Source organism: Martes martes (assembly GCF_963455335.1).
Source record: "Martes martes genome assembly, chromosome: 10".
Taxonomy (NCBI): Eukaryota; Metazoa; Chordata; class Mammalia; order Carnivora; family Mustelidae; genus Martes; species Martes martes.
Window position 1 is genome coordinate 73596134 of NC_137898.1, and position 22488 is coordinate 73618621.

At 36.0% G+C, this 22488-nt stretch overlaps 1 protein-coding gene across 2 annotated transcripts in view; it reads left to right on the forward strand.

Annotated features, from left to right (window-relative positions):
- The window catches only part of TYR (tyrosinase), a 96487-nt gene that overhangs the window by 21901 nt on the left and 52098 nt on the right, over positions 1-22488 (forward strand). For both annotated transcript variants that reach the window (XM_080817129.1, XM_080817128.1), the window contains exon 3: positions 13997-14144. In XM_080817129.1, coding sequence (XP_080673255.1) covers positions 13997-14144 — 148 coding nt within the window. The remainder of the gene's footprint in view (positions 1-13996; positions 14145-22488) is intronic.

Sequence of the window (22488 nt, forward strand, 5' to 3'; positions counted from 1 at the left end):
TTTATTTTATAGTCATATATTATGGAGGAATAAGTTTCCATATAAATTCATAATAGCTACTCTTTATGTTGTAGTGAAGTAAGTCCAGAAACATTTTAATGAGGCAATGACTGAGTAGATGACTAGCCTAGCTCACTGGTTAAGAAGGAGCCTTGCTCCTATTTTTAAGTCCTGCAGTTGTCAAATTTCTTGTTTGAAGAAAAATGTAAAAGGTTATATGTCATTAGCCTTGGGAATCTGAGATACATAGTCTAAATAATCTATGAAAAATCTATTTTTCTTTTAAAGAGATATGTAAATAGTAGGATAAATAGAAAAGTTGATCATTAGACTAAAGTATTTGGGAAAAATACATGGGACATACCCTTTTTAACACATCCTAGAATAAGAAATCTGAGAAGTTCTACAGTGTAGAAAGCTGTTTTGATTTGTTTAACTAGAAAAATTTCTGACTAATTTGACCATAGATCGCATCATTACTATCAACTTATATATTTTATTTCTCCAAATACTCTTTTAAACTCTTTTGATTTATACATTTCAAACACTTACTTGGGAAAATCTGGCCTAAAATTAAAATGTTACACGTACAAATAACAAGGATTAACTCTAGTCTCCATCTTTTTAGAGTCAATCAATTTCATGCCAGAGACTATGAATAATTATCCTATTCTTCTTTACTGTTAAGTTTAAGAGGGTCAATGTGATTATTCTCAAGCTATTCCAAGAAACAGAAAAGGAAGGAAAAATTCCAAGTTCATTCTATGAGGCCAGCATTACCCTGACATCAAAACCAGATAAAGACTCCACTTTTTAAAAAGAGAACTACAAGCCAATATTCCTGATGAGTAAAGATGCAAAAATTCTCAGTAAAATAGTAGCAACCCGAACCCAACAATACATTAAAAAAATTGACCGTGATCAGGTGGGATTCATTCCTGGGTTTTGCAAATCAATAACATGATCACATTAATAAAAGAAAGAATAAAAATCACATAATCATTTCAATAGATTCAGAAAAAGCATATGACAAAGTGCAACATCCATTCATGATAAAAACCCTCAACAAGGTAGGTTTGGAGGGAATATACCTCAACATAATAAAGGCCGTAAGAAAAACCAACAGCTACGATCATCCTCAATGGAAAACAAAAAACAAAAAACAAAAACAGAGTTTTCCGCTAAGGTCAGGAACAAGACAGGGATGTCCACTCTCCCCCGTGTTATTTAACATAGTACTGGAAGTCCTAACCACACCAGTCACCTTAATCAGCAAGAAGAGCACAAAGTAGGAAGAGGAATGTGTGTCCATTTCCCTTTAAATGTGTGTCCATTTCCTTTCTAACATAAGCTAGAAGTGTCTCTCATCAATTCTGTTTTATCTCTATGGTCAAACAGACATGGCCACACTTAGCTCTAAAGGGCAACTGAAAAATGTCATCTCCAGCTAGTGGCCATGTGCCCCACCACATTTAGGATATTTATTATTAGGAAAAGGAAGAGAACTAGTATTGGTGAAGAAAATGCCAGTTTCTTTACGATCCTTTTTCCTAGTGCTTGTTGAAATAATTTCCTTAGTGTTTTTTGTAAAATGAACATCAAGTGTGTTCTGTCTATTATGTTTCATATAAGACAACAGTAAACCTGTAGTGGTAAGTGAAGTACCAAAATATTCTTTTATTCCAGAACTTTCAAGTTATTAAATTGAAGAATTTATTATATAATTTAGGAAATTAGAGTAAGGTGCTAGAATGCACAGACCAAATATTTGTGTCCCCTCCAAATTCATATGTTGAAATCTTCCCCTCCAGGTGAAGTGTCAGAAGGTGGGCCTTTGGGATTTAATGAGGATTAGATGAGGTGATGAGAATGGAGCCCTCATGAATAGGACTAGTGTCCTTATAAGAGTCACAACAGAGCTTGCTTCCCTCTCTGCTCTCGGCCATGTGAGGATACAACCAGAACTATAGTTTGCAGACTGTAGGAGGACTTCACCAGAACTTGACCATGCTGGCACCCTCACGTTACAACCTCCAGAACCATAAGAAATAAATTTCTCTCACTCATAAGTCACATGGTTTATGATACTTTGTTACAGTTGCCCACACGGACTAAGACATTAGAGCCATAACAAACAAAGCCCCAAATCTTAGTGGTCTAACTAATAAAAATTTATTGATTGTTTGCTCATGCCAAGTCCAATTTGGATATTAATAGTTGGTGAGTGGCCTGTCATGTGGCTATTTTAGTGATTCTACCTACTCTCCCTCAGTTCTCTGGTGGATCTTCCGCATGTTCTTGGAAGACAAGAGAAGGGAGTGTTTGGAGGATCCTAAGGGAAGAGTATATGGGTCAAACCTAGGAGTGGTTTACCTACCTTCTGCCCATATTTCATTAGCCCCAGTTCATTCACAGGGCCATGCCTAAATAGGAGGTTGATCGTACATCCAGAGTTCAAAGAAATAGGTTTTATGAACACAATGAATGGATATGTGTTGCGTCTTTCTCTTTGAGCCTTTTCAATTTTTTCTTCTGTAGGATTTAGTAATTGCTGGGGGTTTTAGTTTTGGACTCACATTGAAGCCTCAATTCCCAATTTATCTGTTCTCACCTGCCATTGCTTTCTTCTTCCCACTGACCTTTCTATAATATTTCCCCACTTTATCCCATTTTCCACCAAGTAGAAGGAGGCCATGAAATTCTGTTCTCCCTAGCCATTAAAAAATTATATATTCTTCTTTCTCAAAGCCATCTCTCAAAATGTATCCCATGACCTATGGGTGAATAATTATTTCTATTTGTGTGTTTTTTTCTTTTTTTTTTAAATTTATGTGTTTTTTTCAATGAAGTATCACCCCTCTCTTCTTTCCTAACATCTACTGTTATCTCTCCCAGGTGGAACAACACCGTAACTATTTTTCATACAAGCTCCTTGACCCTTTCTCTATTTACAGTTATTTATTGCATCAGGAGAATATTGAGAGAATGGCCTATTCGATAAAAGCGTAAGAGCCAGATTCAGAGCCATGATCCATCTCATGCTATCATAAACCCAGGAACATTAGAGGCACATTCTAAGAATTTTAGCTTAACAGACTTTTTTTTTTTTAGCTTAACTTATTTTAAAATTATGCTAGCAACTGGAGTTACATGTTTGAAAAAGGGAAAGAAATATAATGTATTTATTTATTCAATAGATAAAGTAGATAAAGCATCAACTTTGTGTAGTACCCTAGGAATGACTCTTGAATATGATGCAGATCCTTCTCTCTTGGATCTTACAGTCTGATTAAAAATTGGACCATGAATACATAAATCCAAAGAAAATAAATTATTAAGAAGAAGGAAGTATAATTGTTATTAAATAGAGGGATCTAACCAAGTGTTTATTGTTAGAGATACTCTGTTTGAGGATCTGGTATTCTCAAGGATGAGTTGGAGTAAGTCAGATAAAGTACAAAATATAAAATGGGAAAAATTACAAATTCTTTCCAATATCTTAACAAAATAGTCTTATAAATTCTCAGAGACTCCTTATAACTAATAACAACTGCTGGTGTCAATATAGCCCTACTTTTTACTCCTAAAATCTTTTCAGATCCATTATCTTAATTGCTCCTCTCAAAAGCTTTATACCACCTTTATTATTACATTTATTTTGGAAATGAGGGAACTGAGATTCAGAATAACTTGACAAGGTCATACAGATAATAGGTAGCAAAACCAGATCATCAACAGGGGAGGTTATGTCCCCAAGTTGTTCAAACAGAGAGACCAAGTTTTAGAGGAAATAGAGAGTAGAGGTTAAGAATCAGATTGCCTGCGTTACAATTCTGATACTGTCACTTACAGCCAGATGATTCTTGGTAAGTTTAATCTGTCTTTACTTGAAATCCTCTATTTCCAAAGTGAGGATAATCACAATACCTATTTTGTGTGGCTATTACATGGGTTAATATTTATAAATTACTTAGAAGAGTCTCTGTAATAGGAAAATTTTGCTAAATAATAAAGTTACTGACTTGCATGCTGATACATAGTCTTATTTTCTGGCTCCATGTACAAACTAAATTCTAAGCAATGGAGTAGACTAGTGTTTTAGATCTCCAGTGGACAAAAATTATTCCAGGGAGTATTAACCCTAAACTGAGTTGACATCCAAAGTGTAATAACATGATAATACTTTCTACTAAAAATGACTTTTAAAGTCAGACTTTGAGATGGAATTAAACCCTTCTACAAACTTTTGAAATTCAGTAAGGGAATTCAGTTTGACAGAAACAAACATGGGGCTTAAGGAGGTAAACATCTGGCCTTCTATAATGGTGGCACTCCCAGAGAATGCCAGTCTTCTGTGTTTTATGACAGGAATCTGATTGATCCAGCTGACTGTATACCATCTGAAGTCCTGTGATTGGAAGCTTATAAAGTACTCATCTAAAGAAAGAGGGAGAGTGGGAACCACCATGATAGGGCATTCTCAGTCTTGAAAGAGAATATTATGGAAAACTGGGCCGGATCAGATGTCTCAGCTTTTTCACTGAAAAGAATTAGAGGAAACAAGGATACTGCTGGAACTGGGAAAATGTGTTGTGATGTCAGTGATTTTATATTTTAGTACAACTGATAGCTCTGTATCAACTAAGAGTTACAGTATGACTTAGAGCAGAGCATTGAAATCTAATAGATAATTAGCCCAAATCCTGACTCTGCCATTTACCAGTTGATTGACTTTGGATAAACCACCATACTTTTTTCCATCTTAGTTTTCCCACATGAAAGTGGGCTTGATGATATCTTCTTTACAGAGTTACTATGAGCATTAGGTTCCATAAGAACATTAGGAAAACAGCCTCGTGCCTACCACACAGAAACCGAAAGTGTTCTATCAAAAATATTTGTTGCCAAGTGGTAACTAAGTAGTAACAAAGGTGAGAAAATATATGAATCATGTTTCTATTATAGTTAAATTGTGGAGAGGAAGCTTTGTGACATGCAAGCACAAGCCTGTGGTTGAAATTGGAGGTTGAAAATGCAAACACACTTGTGAAAGATTCAAACATATTTTCAAGTGATTTTAATCAAAGGTATCTTAACAATAATTACCCTGGTACAGCATAGAGAATATGGTCAGAAGTACTGTAATAGTGTTGTACTGTGACAGATGGTAGCCACACTTGTGGTGAGCATGGCATGACATAGACTTGCGGAATTGTTATGTTGACCACCTGAAACTGATGTAACATTGTATGTCACCTATACTTCAACTAAAGAAAACTTACCTTTAATTTAACATAAGCATAATCTTTATTAATTTTGCTTTCCTACAACTAACTTTATTTGATGCTCTCATGCATTCATAGCAATAATTGCGACACACAAATTTATAGATATGAGTGATGAGAAGGAAAGAATGGCATAAGGGGAAGAACACAGGATTTAGAATGAGAACATTGAAGAGATAGTTTTGGCATTCACCACTCAAAAAGCATGTGATCTTCAATGTCGCCTAGATGCCACAAACTTTTCATTTGCACTGGAAGCATGGTGGTACCTATTCTACCTCCCCTACGTGAGGAACATCCAGTCACATGTTGGAGCTGACTCATGTCTGCTGTGGTAGCTGAAGTATCTTTTCTCTACTCTTTACTCAAAGACATCAAGTTGATACCTTGAAATTAACAATCATGGGAATATTTACACCATGAAAATTGACAGATGTTACAAAACAACATATTCTGTCCCTGCCCCATATTTCCCTTCTAAGATCTGGTTATTGGGGCGCCTGGGTGGCTCAGTGGGGTAAAGCCTCTGCCTTCAGCTTAGGTCATGATCCCAGATCAAGCCCCGCATCAGGCTCTCTGATCAGCAGGGAGCCTGCTTCCTCCTCTCTCTCTGCCTGCTTCTCTGCCTACTTGTGATCTCTCTCTGTCATTTAAATAAATAAAATCTTTAAGATCTGGTTATTAATCTTTTGCTAACATACTACTGGGAATGTCCCATGAGAAAATGTGCCTGAAAGTGTTTTTGAGAACTATAAAATATAATGCAAACATGTTAAAATATTCATTAAAGAAAGTCATAGATATATAGGTAATCTGTGACTTGCATAAGAAAACGATCTTGCCTAATTAAAAATCAAGGCATAAGTAAGATAGTAGGACGCATTTAAATCATTTGACTTGTATTTCACAGAATTGTTCTATTAAGTCACGCCAATAACAGAATGTTATATAGAACCTTTGCAGGGTGACTAACCATCTCTGTTTGACTAGGATTATGGGGTTTCTCAGGACAAGGATTAGCTATCTAATTCGCAAGGCCCAATGCAAAATGAAAATATGGAACACCTTGTTCAAAAAATGTTAAGAATTTCTAGATAGCAACAGCAGAACATTAAGCCAAGTATGGGCAGTTCTGGGTGGGGAACACTCAGTTGCATGCTTGTGAAACCTGTCCTACCTATGACACAGGATTTTCAGTGCTAAAACCAGAACAGTGTGGGGCAAACAAGGACCAGGATGGTTGGTTACCATACTTTTGCTTTGAAAATAGCGCTAGCATTAGTATGCCATCAATTTTTTAGCATACCCAGTGAAATATACCAAGTGTGCCAATTACTATCAATTCAGTCATAAGTGAAGAACAGGAAAGATAATACAGCTTGAATAACACTTTGTCTATAAAAATCTTTGCTTGTGTCAGTCTGTACAATTTTGGTGAACTAAATGACTCTGCTGTGTGGCTCAATATTCCTGTCTTGCCAAACACACAAATCTAATCTTAGAATTTAGAAAACCATTATAAAATTTTCCTTAAAAATAAGTTTCAGACAAATTTTAAATGAAGAAATGGACAATTATCTTTGATGTGTAAAATCATTTTATTGATGTGTCTATACACTGGAGATAAGATCTAAGAAATGCTGAAAAAAATAATGAGATGATGTAAATTATATACGTGTTGTGTATTTATAACATGTATGTAAAGAAAATGATCACATATGTGCATGCACATATACAACATCCACACACTGAGTTACTAGCAGGTGAAATTAGTCTGATATTGAAAACAACAAACAATTTAAAGTGATGACACATGAAATAATTCTGTTTCTCTCTTTTATTGAGTTTAGGGAGATGACTATGACTACTTACCCATAGTCTTTGTATAAACAATGAAAATAATTAAAGCAGTGGTTCTCAAACTTTAGTGTGCATTAGAATTGCCTGAAGACTTGTTGATGCAAATGGTAAATCCCACTGATTTCATTTGCAATAGTTCTCTGGAGGGCAAGAGTATCTGCATTTCTGACAAATTTATAGGTTAATGCTGCTGGCTCTGGGACCATATTTTTGAGAACCATGGAGTTTGTTGAGCATTTGTGACCTTAACTATCCATCTAATAATTATATGGTAAGAAGCCATCATCCCCTGCTCCATTTGCTTCATTGCTCCATTCCCTGTTGTTGAAGGAATTTCCTGAGTCAAATTAAAAGTATTTTCTAATAAACATAAATGCTAATTAATTACATTTATGGCTGTAGAACGAGTACTTTATTTGAGAAATCTTGAAATTGGATTGAAAGTTAATGCTTCCATTATACCTAGGGACATGCTTATAGCCAAGGTCTTTTTTTTTTTTTTTTTGATCTACAATATTGTATTTATGCTGCAAGTAGTTTAAAGTATAAGCCTTTCTTAAAGTACTCAGCCGTGAAATACAACCCCTCAAAATCACTGTGTATAACCTTGTGAGGCTATGCACTTCACAGTTCCTGAATTAAGTTGCACATTAGGAGACTAATTAGGGGGAATGTAACCAGGGGCCAGACAGTCACTTTGCTTCAATCTTCAAAAACACTAACATACCTTTGTCTATCTTTTTGCTTTCTTCTCTCCATTTATATCACTGAAACTCTAGTATTAAAAGAGGTTTGAGATGCACTGAAAATAAAATTAAATCAAATAAATATACTCTGTTCTGAAGATTTAACTATGTACTTTTTCACATTTCTACTAGGCATGATGAAGTGTAACATCTATAACCCAACTTCCTAGAAAGGAGCATACAGAATTAAACAAGATGATGTATGTGAAAATGCCCATTCAGCGCCTGCCACATAGTAGTTGCTAATTTTTTAAACATTATTTTCAAGGGTACACGTTGGAGCAGTTATCAGCGTGAAAATATTTTATCTCATTTTTTTAAATTTATTTTTTTCTAAGAGAGAGAGAGCACGCATAGCGGGAGGAAGCAGAGGGAGAAGGTAAGAGAGAATCTCAATCAGGTTCTACTCTGAGCGGGGCTCAGTCTCACAACCCTGAGATCATGACCTGAGCTGAAGTCAAGAGTCTAAACCATGAGAGACTGTGGACTCTGAGAAACAAACTGAGGGTTTTGGAGGGGAGGGGGGTGAGGTGTTGGGTGAGCCTGGTGGTGGGTATTAAGGAGGACACATATTACATGGAGGACTGGGTGTGGTGTATAAACAATGAATTTTGGAACACTGAAAAAAAAATTAAACAAAACAAAACAAAACAGTCAGAGGCTTAATTGACTGGGCCACCAGGCACTACAACATGAAAATATTTTAAGGCAGAAGTGTGTGGTGTGTGATTTTAAAGACAGAAACATTTTTGGGCTTCCAGAATATAGGAGGAGAAAATTTCAAGCGAAGGGAATAATACATTCAGAGGTAAAGTTTTTAAACTGTGAGCTCAAGTTTGGAGGATGGAAAGCAATTTAACCTAAATCAGTGAATTTGAACCCTGGTTTCACATTAAAATCACTTGGGTATTTTTAAAACTCCAAGTGCCTGAGCCCCACTCTCTACCAATTAAATCTTAATCTCCAAGGGTTGGAAAGAGGCTTCAATATTAAAAAACAAACAAACAAACAGAAAAACTCTCCAGAGTACTATTGGGGAGGAAATGAAAGAGAAAAGACACGGATTGACGAGCTGAAGTTTTGTGTTGTTAGGATCAGCCAGAAACTGTGGTTATTAATTTCCCATAGGAATGCAGCATGCAGATTTGAAGGCCTAACCCAGAGTACTTTGGGCAACTGTCACTGCCCTTCATGAAGAACTGGGAGCCATTTTGGCATCTGCAACTGCTAACAAGAACCATGCTGGCTTACAGGACTTCCCATCCTGGGGAATCCTTGGACAAGAGCTAAGCAGTCACCAGGGGCGCCTGGGTGGCTCAGTGGGTTAAAGCCTCTGCCTTTGGCTCAGGTCATGATCCCAGGTTCCTGGGATTGAGCCCCGCATCGGGCTCCCTGCTCAGCAGGGAGCCTGCTTCCTCCCTTCTCTCTTTGCCTGCCTCTCTGCCTACTTGTGATCTGTCTATCAAATAAATAAATAAAATCTTAAAAAAAAAAGAAGTTATCTAAGTTGTCTCATCTGTAAATTGGAACAATGATACTATTTATGTCACAGGTAGCCCCAGGAATTAAAACGAGATCACATAAGAGATATTTCAAAAGCTTGATGTGTAAACTGTTTTTATTTCAGCCTGGAATTTCCTCTTTGACTTGCTCTTCCAAAAGAGAATTAAATTCTCAGCAAGAGAACCTACTAATATTAGTGTAATCCTTTCTTATTTTTCCAAGGTGATTTACTGGCCAAAAAATGAATTATGTGAAGTAAAATAGAAAATCATTTATTCAAATTTTCACACTATTCAAGTCCATGACATTTTCTCTATTTTGTCTCTTAACAAGCAGCAGAGTAGAGCTCTTTGAGGGTCCCTTAAGATTTTATGGAAAGAAATTGAATTAAAAAAAAAAAAGATTTTATGGAGAGAAATGTATCTTTCCTATTCCCAGTCTTTATAGACTGGTATAAGTGAAGGATTTAAACTTATTTTGTATTTGGTTTTCTTTCAAATACAAAGATATGAGAGCCTCTGTCTTTGTGGAAAATCAAAGCAAAATATTTGGTCCCTCCTCCCAAGACATTTCCAGTCTATTTGAAGAAACAAGATACACACAGTTCATTTAAAAGAGTTAATATAAGATTATCTATTTAATAATCTTTTTCCTATACAAAGAGGTTGGGTGTTTGTTCAACCTGTATCTTTGAACTATTTCTGAGCATATCACAGTAGTCTGACAAACTCTATGTACTTCTTATTCAGATGTCCTTTCTTAATAACTTTGGAGGCTTTCCCAGATGCAATATCTGGCAAATTAGCCAAAGAAGTGAGCAAAGAAATGCTAAGCCTTGCCGAGAACTCTGTTAGGAATGTAATCCCACTTCCTAAGATCACCGTAACTTTGGATGAGGGCATGCAGCAGGTAGGGTCTGTAGAGCCATGGAGTTTAGGAAGGGGAGAGGTGTCCAGTGCTAGGATGGGTCCTGATGGTGGGTAGTTGTGGCAAAAGAGACTTTTATGCAGTGAGAGTGCCTCATATTCTTGGTTAGTGGCTTTCGTGATAAGCATCCACTGATCAAATGCAATGAGCTGAGAGAAATAGTAGGTACTACTGAGGAAGCCTCCATTTGTGCCAGATTCTATACTAGTTGTATCACACTGGCTATCAAAATCATTCCTCATCAGAATCCAGATGGGCATTAATTATTCCCTCTCTTACCAGTGAAGAAACTGAGGCTCAAAAAAAGATAGCTATCTTGACAAAAGCTAGTAACAGAATTTAAAGTCAGGTCCTCAGAGCTCTAAAAATCTTTTCTCTATGACAGTACCTTCAAACTGGGATAGACACTACTGCAGGTTCACCAAGACTTTCTATAGGATACATGGTACAGAATGTGTTAAAGAAATTTATTTCCAGGTCCTCCTCCCAAGTATATCTTTCTTTTCTTTCTTTTTTTTTTTTTTTTGTATTTTATTTATTTATATGACACAAAGAGAGAGAGAGCACACACAAGCAGGGGGAGAGAGAGGGGAAGAACCAGACTCCCCACCAAGCAGGGAGCCCGATGTGGAACTTGATCCCAAGACCCTGGAATCATGACCTGAGCTGAAGGCAGCCGCTTAATGGACTGAGCCACCCAGGTGCCCCCCAAGTATAGTTTTCTAAAATGGATCTTGAATGGTAAAGTTCCTGAAGATTCTCCTTTTCCTCTGCTCCTTACCTGTTACTTTTCTTCTACTTTTCAGGATTAAAGCCTTCCTCTCGTATATCCTAAATCCATTCTTAACAGAACACATTCTCAGAAGAGGTAAAAACTCACAGGTTGCCAAACAAGTAAAGCATTCAAAATATTGGTGCCAGCATCGCTAAATGGCATGACTTTAATGGGCTAGGTGTTGAATATCTTGAAAGTCATGTGGTTTGTAAATAAATTCATAATTTATAAGATTGCTTTCATTAAAGATTCTTGATTGTCAGCTAATGAATCACATTATTTTGATGCTAGATCAGTGAGTCATTTTTAGCATGTAACTAAAAGAGAGTTCAAATAATTTAAGTGAGATTACTATAAAAAACTCTTTCCTGTGCAGTTATTTTTGAGAGGAAAATTTTCTCAGGACCCAGATTTAGTTTTTAATATTTAGAATAAGATTTATGCTAAACTTTATCCTATATAGCAATGGATTAATAGTGAATAATTTTTAATTAATGATCTTTCACCAATATATTAAGAAATAAACTTTCTCTAAAATTTTACTTTTATATTTAATATTTTGTAAAATGTTTTAATATATTTGTGTGATTTTGATACGTTGTTTATGGCTAAAATATTTAATGATAAATTAACCCAGATTAGATTAATGTTTCCATGAGAGTTTTAAAAAATAATTTTAATTTCTATACCTATTTTCATGGCAGAAAAGTTTGTTTTTTTTTTAAGATTTATTTATTTATTTATTTATTTATTTAACAGAGAGAGATCACAAGCAGGGAGAGAGGAGGAAGCAGGTTCCCCGCTGAGCAGAGAGCCTGATGGGGGGCTCAGTCCCAGGACTCTGAGACCATGACCTGAGCCGAAGGCAGAGGCTTTAATGCACTGAGCCACCCAAGTGCCCCAGAGAAGGTTTTTTTTTTTTTTAAAATCATGCATATCTTGTATAATATTTAGGAATGTTTCTGTGGGAAAATAGAATGTGAGATGAAGTCCAAAAAGGAAACCTCATAAAATTACACATGATAATAGAGTTTGTTTAGGTATTCTTGTTATGGGTATAGTGAATGAGGTGGATACATTTTTAAAACATGGTATTAAATTTTTAGTTTTGCATTTGAACTATTTGCAATATATCTGAAGTTATATCCTCTGAAAGTCTTTACAGTTTTGATTAAAATAATCTGGATCTACTTAACAGTATGTGAGAACATATATAAAATGTGGTCTTAAAACTTTCCTTTGGTGTTATCAAGGGTAAAAGCTTAAAGACCATTGCTATACAGAAGTTTGTCTTCCATGATATGGGATTTATTGCTACATAGGAAAGGCAGTAAACCATTGCATATTCAAGAGCCTGAGCTCTAGATGAAAACAAGCTTGTGCCCCAACCTTAATTTCTCTTATTTTTAAATCTTGCAAGTTACTTGTGTAATTTAATTTTTAAATCTTAATTTTTCTTATTTATTTTTAAATCTTACATATGTTACCTGACTTCTCTAAGCCCCTTTTTTCAAACTGATATGATGGAGGTAATAAGGGTACCTAATTTGTAGGATCACTCTGAAGGGTATATGAAAAATCATGTCAAGCTCTTAGAAAAATCTCTGCATATAGTAAAAGCCTTATGTATATAACCATAAAAGTTTCATAGATGAGAGAGGAGAGAAGTGCATGTTCTTAAGCTAAGCTCCCAGTAGGAGCAAGGTTTAGCATGGTCTCTGAGAATGAGCACAGAAGGTTCAAAAGGAGAGGAAAAAAAATCACAGACTGAGGGACAGAAATACTGTGAGCCAAAATGGTGGACGAGCACAATGCATCAAATGTAGAAGTTAAGATCTGCCGCTTTAAAAATGAACGGGTTGACAACAAAATAATCCTAGTTGCATAAAATTAGCTAGACCTCCCCTGCCCAAAAGTGCCTTCACTGTGTGTATCCTACCTTTATAATTATCATCTTCCAGTTTCTGTTTGATATTTCTAAATTCTGAGATTTAATAATATGCCCTAGGCCAAGGGCATCCCTCAACGAGGTTGCTGCTTATAATTTAACTTTCATAAATGGGACTTCTTTGTCTGGTTCTGAATCTGAGTTCTACTTATGTTTTATGTTTTGCCTGAATGGATTCTGAAATGCTACCTTCTTCTTCCTCTTCCCAGGGACTGTGTGAAAGAGAACACAAAATAACCAGAGCTCAGGTCTTGAAGCTTAGTTGATCAAAGTTAAAATGGAAATAATTTCTAATTGACAGAGTTGCTGAAAAGATTGGAGGACATATGCCACAAAAAGCATTTACATGATTAATATTCAGAAAGTAATAACTCATATTATCATTATTCTCCCATGATTAATATTCCTGATACAATGAAAGGAACCATTTAATGGAGCTCTGATTAATTTTGAAGTGAATAATTTGCGAAATCAAACACAATCTGACCTGACGTCCGCTGGGCTGTGATGCGGAAGGTCACAAATTTTCTGTTTTCTCTGGAACCAGAAACCAAAATTAAAAGCAACCACCAGAGCTGGGAAGCAAGGAGATACATAACAGGCTGGAAAGATCTTCTCTAAGTGCCATTGAAGACTGAAGGGAGAGTGACCATGTTGATTAGTATAAAAAGGTCCTATACTTTGCAGTATCTAAAGGAGATATAATAGGCAGAAGCAACAGGAGGGAACACGATTGGTTCCACTTACTCCATCCAGTTAATCAGTCCACTGTACCTCGATTAACAGCCTTCCATTCCCCCAAGGTTTATTAAATAAGCAGTGGGCATCCAAAATGTAAGCAATCTCAATAGAATCTCAAGTGTAGTCACAAACCAAATGAGATAAGCGTTGAGGTTTTCAATTATTAAAGCAAACTGACTTTTTTTCTTTCCAATTTTCTTTTTGTGCACAGGATTTGCTAGTCCCCTCACTGGGATAGCAGATGCCTCTCAAAGCAGTATGCACAATGCCCTGCACATCTACATGAACGGAACGATGTCTCAGGTACAGGGATCTGCCAACGATCCTATTTTTCTTCTTCACCATACCTTTGTTGACAGGTTGGTTGACACTTTTTCATAAATTATGTGCTTGTGGGTATTAAATATAGTGTGACTTTATTACATAAAAGCTAAGAAATTATGGTAGTCTATTGTCTCAGATCAGATTCTCCCAGAAACAGCCCTGAAACTAACTAAGGATTTGGATGCAAATGTTTTATTAAAGAGAAACCAGTAAGATAATGGGTAAAACACAATAAGAAGGGGGGAAAAGCCAAATAAGAGTACAGTTTCAGTTGAAGTCCCAGACTCAGCCAGATTTTGGTAGAGTATGAAATTACACTTCAGTTTGTCTTGCCTGAAAACAAGGGAACAGAGTTTTTGTATTACTGTATCAAATAGTCATTGGCTACAGTTTGCCTTGAGGTAGGAGCTGTAAAGCTTCCAGGCACTAGTCCATTCAGACTGACTGTGCGGCTCCCAAGCCTAAGGGCAGTCTTCTGAAGGTGGCAGGGTCCTGTGGCCAGGAGTCAAGCACGTAGTTTCAGAGAGGTGGGTGCACAGAGCTGGCACAAGGGGTCTAAGGCCACCTCAGCAGGACATAAATCAGCTATATCTCTCTTCAAAACATTTTATTTCTCTCTGCCAATGTTATTTCTTCCTTTCCAATCTCAGACCCTCACATAGAAGCAGATATTGTCTTTGATCTCAACCATCGGCTTGAGCGTTATACGATTAGCTCTTCAGACACAATGCAATATGGCCCAGCCATCGGGCTCTCTGCTTGGCAGGGAGCCTGCTTCCTCCTCTCTCTCTGCCTGCCTCTCTGCCTACTTGTGATCTCTGTCTGTCAAATAAATAAATAAAATCTTTAAAAAAAAAATATGGCCCAGCCATCTTGTTTAATGTGCCTTAATTCTCCTGGAGCCTTTTTTATCCTTATTAACCCTCTTCCTTTTTGTTACATATGCAGTGCCTTACCTTTAAAGAATTTAGACTTAATCATAGGTGATGATAGCGGAAGAGAAAGTACCTGGAGGAAGGTCAGCTGTCTGTTTCTGGAGTTCTTCAAGAAGAGAGGAGGAAGTAAAGCATTGAATTATGACAGATGAATGTAGGGCTCTTTTTTCTTTCTTTTTTGTCTCCTCTTAGGTAATTTTCTTCAGTGTATAAAGGGCACAGATTTATACCTGTCATTAAGATAATACTTTCCTTCTCTGTGGTAAATACAACAAATTCTGTTTTTCCTGTTTTATTTTTTTAAAAGGTTTTATTTATTTATTTGACAGACAGAGATCACAAGTAGGCAGAGAGTCAGACAGAGAGAGAAGAGAGGAAGCAGGCTCCCTGCTGAACAGAAAGCCCAATGCGGGCTCCATCCCAGGTCCCTGAGATCATGACCTGAGCCGAGGGCAGAGTCTTAACTTACTGAACCACCCAGGCACCCCTGTTTTTCCTGTTTTAAAGATAAGAAACTGAAACTGAAAATTAGATGTTTTACTCATATTGTCACCATTTCTTGCTCACTCATTTCCCCAGGAACATGGACACAACATCAGATAAAAAAGTAACCAACCATGAGCCTGGACGATTATTAGGCACATTGTTGTTGTCTGCAGGACAACTCCAATATTATAGGAATTAAGTAACAGCCCAAGTCACGTTTCATTCAGAAATCAGTTTTTAAGAAAGTGTAAAAACACCAAAATTATGATATTAATATGATATCATAATTACCTATAACCATATGGAAAGGAGGGAGCAGGAGGTTTAGAAAAAACATTTTATCAGAAAAGATAGATTGAACACTTTTTATGAAATCATTTTTACATCCTATTGTCCTTGTGAATTCTTGGCATTTTTTGATCTTTAGTGTCCCATAAACTTTAAAGAATTCTAGAATTCCTAGACACCTTGATGCTCTAAGCAAGAAATCAGCACACTATGGCTTATAGGCCCAATCTGTCTTCACTTATTTGTAAGTCAGGATTGATTAAAACCACAATCATTCATTTATAACTTGTCTGCGGCTGCTTTCATGCTATAAGAGCCGAGCTGGGTAGTTGCAACTGAGGCCCTGGGGCCCACAAAGTGGAAAATATTTAGTTTCTGGCCTTTTATAGAAAAAGTTTGCTGACCCCTGCTAAACCACAGAATTCTATATTTACATAGCAGATAAGAAAAAAAAAAGTTGATCTTTAGCTAGCTTGCCTTTATCTGTCTTTATAGAAAATAGTATAATTGAATTTAGTGTGTAGAAACATGTTTGTTTGACAGAGATAAAGCCATTATGCAGATGTATGGATTTTAAGCCACTCTGTCACTCTAGAAAACTAAAATTTTCTACTCTCTTAGAATTCTCTGCTAATCCTATCTTACAAATAGATATCTGCATGGTTATTAAAATAACTGAAAAATAATAAACAAATGACCAAGTAGTTTCTCACTCAGCCCACAGAGCCAAGCTGAGGCAGATTCTGGGTCTGGAGAAAAAGCACCATTAGGAAGGCTAGAGACAGTGGATTGCCACATAATACCGTAGCACGTGAACTTTCCTCTCAAGACTCTTCTCAGTCAGATGGTCAATTCACCACTATTCTGCTCTTCACACATGTATTTATTAGGTACCCACTGCGTGCTGAGTATATTTGCCTAAATATTTCACATTCTTTCTTGCCTCGATGCATTGCTTATACCATTCTCCAAACCCGGAACATGCTTGTCCTTTAGTCATCTAATTTTTTTTTAAGATTTTATTTATTTATTTCATAGACAGAGATCACAAGTAGGCAGAGAGGCAGGCAGAGAGAGAGGAGGAAGCAGGTTACCTGCGGAGCGGAAAGCCCGATGCAGGGCTCTATCCCAGGACCCTGGGATCATGACCTGAGCCAAAGGCAGAGGCTTTAACCCACTGAGCCACCCAGGCGCCCCTAGTCATCTAATTTTTATGGCAACAATTTTCACCTCCTCCATGAAGTCGACCCAGACCATACCTGTCCGTAACCATCTCTCCCATCCAGAGTGTGCTGGCATCAGCCGACAGTGGCTAGCAAGATCTAATATGGACACCTTTCCCCAACTTTTCTTCAGAGACCTCAAGCTACAGTTTGAAATTAGCCATGGTGGGAGTATTTATACCAAGAAATTAGCAAATGCTGCACATCAAGGATTTTATTCTGACAACTGGTTATTAAAATAATGGCCAGGACACCACTCTTCCATCTATGAACTCATGCCACATTCTCTCTTTACTCTTCATTTAGGACACGTCATTTACATTGTTCTTGATTTATGTCGTTATTCATTTGTGCTTTAGTCCCTCTCACTAATCTGTGAACTACCTAATTAGGGCTCATGCTTGGTATTATATTTGTTTTTCTCACAATATTTTGTCTAGCCTACAATGAATAAATGTCTAATCAATTTCTATCAAATAAACAAATGATTGGAAAAAAAAAAACAAAACCTTAGCACACTACATTAGCCACAGCTACAAAAGGAACTACAGAGAAGCCATTTTAACTGAAGAAATTTTTTTTACATCTTAAAAAGCAAAATGTAATAATTATTTAATGCTATCAACATGTCTTAAGACTTTAGCACGTTTCTAGACCATCAGACCTGGCTGTTCGCACTGAGGAAACAATAATGAGACAGGATCCCTGGTCTGAAAAGTGTAGTCTATTGGGAAATATAAACAAGCAAGCCATGGTGGTACATTATGACTCATGAGCAATCATGGGAAGCATTCTTAGAAAGCTGCACCTGGGTGGCTCAGTGGGTTGAGGCCTCTGCCTTCGGCTCAGGTCATGGTCCCAGGGTTCTGGGATTGAGCCCCGCATCAGGCTCTCTGCTCCCAAACAGCCTGTTTCCTCCTCTCTCTCGGCCTGCCTCTCTGCCTACTTGGGATCTCTGTCTGTCAAATAAATAAATAAAATCTAAAAAAAAAAAAAAAAAAAAAAAGAGCCGAGCCCTGAAGAGCAGCAGGCCTATAAGACAAGAATGAATATTTAAGGATCGGAAGCACAACTCCTGTCTCCTTGAGACCAGTCACAAATGAGGAGTATAAACTGAAGAAGAAAATGCAAGCTTGGCCTCCAAAACAAGGCAATAAGCCTCAAATCTCATGGGAAGAGAAGCTCATGACGTTCCGGTGTCAAGTAGTCTGTCATCAAAATGTGCCAATGTTGGGAAAAGAAAGATGAAAGCTAATTCCAATTCTCTCTATTACTAAAAACAAAACAAAACAAAACAAAAAACAAACAAACAAACAAAAAAAACCAGAGAATAGACTCAATATAACAGTTTTAAAAGATAATATGCATTTAGTTTTTACTATGTTTGAGGCACTATTCTACACTCTTCACAAGTTCTGGTTCATTCAGTTCACACTAAGTCTGTAACATGGGTTCCAATATTATCCTACTTTATAGATTTAAAAAAGAGATATGGAGATTATATAGCTGGCAAAGGACAGAGTTGAGAGCTAAACAATGTAGTCTTTTTTTTTTTTTTTTTTTAACAATGTAGTCTTACTATAGAACCAGGTTCTTAACCATTATGGGCAACTGCCTGGGAATGTGAACTATAACTGTCCTTCTGATTGCTCTTAGGTTGAGGATAAAACATTTTCATTAAAAATTCACTCATTCAAAAAAAATTCATTCCTTCATCAAACATTTTAAGTTTTTACTATATTCCATATAGTCAGATACTATGCCTGTTTTATTTGTTGAGATGAATAAAAACTCCTGAACTCGGGTGCTTGCCATCTTCCAAAAAAGAAAAAAAAAATTAACAATCATAGCAATGTAGTACAGCCAATAAAAGAAACATGAGAGGTATATGAATCCAGAAAGGAAAAGCCTAACTCTGCCTTGAAAATTAAATGCTTTCCAGAAAAGACTCTCCTTTGACTTATTCTTAAAGATGAGGAAAAGTTACAGATATGACAAGGAAGGAAAGGACGTGTATGTCATACTTAGAGAACAAAACTGGTAAATCCTAAGATAGAGGAAATCATGTTGAAGAAATTTTATTTAGCCAAGCTGGAGAATAGGTTCCCATAAGTATTATCAAGATTAATATCAGATTTGAGGGCCCTGACATGTTCTTGGCTTTTTTGAAAGACTTCCTTTAAAGACTATATTGAAATATTTTAGTTTTTATTTTTGTTTTCTCATAAATTAAATAAAAAGATAATATAAAGTAGCAGATTAGGGGAAATTACCTAAAATCCATTCTGCCATTTAGAAAATTCAGAAAAGTAGAGAAAGGAACAAATTAACAAGAGAAGTCTCACTCCATCATTCCAATATACACTAAAAGAATTATATTTGCACACAATTCTATACTTTTGCCTACTTAGTAATCTCAGATATATTTCGACATCTGTATATGTAGGTCTATCCCTTTCCTTTTGAAAGCTTTATAGAATTTCATCACATATCAAGAGAATGAGAAGATAAGCCACAGACTGGAAGAAAATAATTGCAAAACCCATATCTAATAAAGGACTTAATCCAAGATATAAAAAGAACTCAACATTCAAGAAGAAGAAAATGAATCCAATTAAAAAATGAGTCAAAGTCCTTAATAGACACCTCACCAGAGAAGATATACAATGGCAAGTTAAGCATATGAAAAGATATTCCACATCATACGTCATCAAGGAAACGCAAATTAAAACAATAACATATACACCTATTAGGATGGTCAGAATCTGCTGACACCACCAAATACTGGTAAGGTTGGAGTGGGACCAGACTCTCAATCATTGCTGGTAGAAATGCAAAATGACATGACCACCTTGGAAGATAGTTTGGCAGCTTTTTACAAAACTAAACCTCCTTTTGTCATGTGATCCAGCAATTACACTTCTTGGTATTTACCCAGAGGAGCTGAAAACACATGCCCACACAAATATCTGTGCATGGAAGGTCATAGCAACCTCATTCATACTTGCCAAAGCAGGGAGGTAACCAAAATGTCCTTCAGTAGGTGAGTGGGTAAGTAAACTGTGCTACATCCCAGACAATGGATTGTCAGAGATAAAAAGAAATGAGCTATCAAGCCACACAAAAACATGAAAGAAACATAAATATATATTATTAAGTAGAATAAGCCAATCTAAAGAGGGTACCTATTGTAGAATTCCAACTGTACGATGTTCTGGAAAAGGCAAAACTATGGAGACTATAAAATGATCAATGGTTGCCAGAGGGGAGAACGGGGACAATGAATAGGCAAAGCACAGAGGATTTTTAAGGCAGTGAAAATACTCTCTGGGATATTATAATGATGGATATATGTTGTTATACATTTTTCTAAACCTGAAGAATGTATACCACCAAGAGTAAACCCATATGTAAACTATGGACTGGGGGAGGTAAAGATGCATCAATACAGGGTCATCAGTTGTACCAAATGTATCATTCTGGTGAAGGATGTTGCTCATGGAGGAGGTGAAGCATGTGTCAGGGCAGAAGGTAGATGGGAAGTCTCCGTACCTTCCAATTTTGTTGTGAACCTAAAAAGTCTCTGAAAAGAAGGAAGAAGGCTATGGGCTAGTTGATATTTTAAATAACTGAAGTTATGACATGACACTGTATTCTTTTTTTTAATTTTTAATTTTTTATTAACATATAATGTATTATTAGCCCCAGGGGTACATACAGGTCTGTGAATCACCACATGACACTGTATTCTTGCTGCTTAATATCAGACAAAGCACTATTAGGACTCACAAATAGAAAGGTGTCAGGGACATGGACAATGAAGGCATTGATGAACCTCTAGGAACTACCCACAAAGCACACAATTTCTGAAAGACTTAATAGTCATTTACTTATATGAATATTAATAATAATGAATATTAATGTTATTTACTTATACAAATTTAACCTAAGAAAGGCTGAGTATCTCTTCCTCTTTGAGAACTCTTCCCATGTAACTCATCAATAGTAACTAACAAATAAACCTACTTATTTCTATCTCTTTTCATCAGATGGAAGGACAAAGCTTTTTGGTTTTTCCAGGAGCCCTCTAAGAAATCACAATGAGACTTTCAGGTGTAAAAGATACTCTAAAAGATTTATTTAATTTTTTCTATATTTAGGATCTGATGTGGGCAAGACAGAAATTAAAGAAGTTATCAGAGGAGAATTGAACACTTGATTAAGATGGGATTATAGGTGCCTGAGAAACAATATTTGGTTATATATTTAGTCAAAATGTCAATAAAACACTTTAAAATAAGAAAAAGAAGGTAACATGATTATAAAGAATCTTAGCTCTTTTACAGGAGAGGAAAGAGAAACCTTTGTTCTTATGTTCTTTCTTATAGTCAGGAATATAATAAAGTCAATATAAAGTACAGAAAATTATTCTGGTTAGACACAAAATCTCTGCTATCCAGAAAGTAAAGAATAATCCTTCATATTGTAAACAAAGGCAATAAGCAATAAACTAAGGAAGTAAAGCCATCAAAATGGAAAACATTTTGCTAAGATTTTTAATAAATTTTGTAACTGTTTTTCAAACTTAGGTATTCTAAATCAAGTCGAATAAAACTTACTTTCCAAATTTTGTCTTTTATTAGCTCCTTCATATTGTGGGAAAAACTGACATTTAAGACAGAGTTTGGGTATTAAGGAAGGCATGTATTGCATGGAGCACTGGGTGTTATACGTAAACAATGAATCATGGAACACTACATCGAAAACTTAAGATGTACTGTATGGTGACTAACATAACATTTAAAAACAGAGTTTAAGGGCTCCATAAGGTCAGTACTAATTTCATTATAATATTAAGATATGATTAACATGCAATGTGTTCATCATTGCTCTCTTTAAATGAATCAATAAATGTGTAAAAAAATTCCATTGTATGGATACACTTTAATTTAGTAATCACTTTTTAACAGGCATTTTGATTGTTTCTCCCTCTTTTTTTTTTTGCTAAACAATGTGTTTATATATGTATATATATATACATATACCATATATATATTTTGAACATCGTGAGTATAGCTAAAGAACAAATTCTTATCATTGAAATTGAAAGGTGAGAGGTTAAATACATTCAAAATTTGTAGGTATTTCTAAATTGCCTTTCAAAAACGACTGTGCCAACTACATTCCCATAAGTAGAGAATGAAAGTATTTCCTTCACCCTGTACCTTCACCTGCAGCAAAGAGAGGTCATCAGCTTTATTAACCTTTGCTACTCTGAAAAGTAGGAAAATATCTATTTGAATTTCTCTATTTCCTGTACATATTATAGAATTTTTTTTCCCTAAAATCTGTTGACATTTGTGGTTATTTTAGATTGGGTTTGGGTTGTTTTTTTTTTTTTTTTTTGTCTTTTTATTAGTAAATTGTATGGGCTCTTCATAATATTT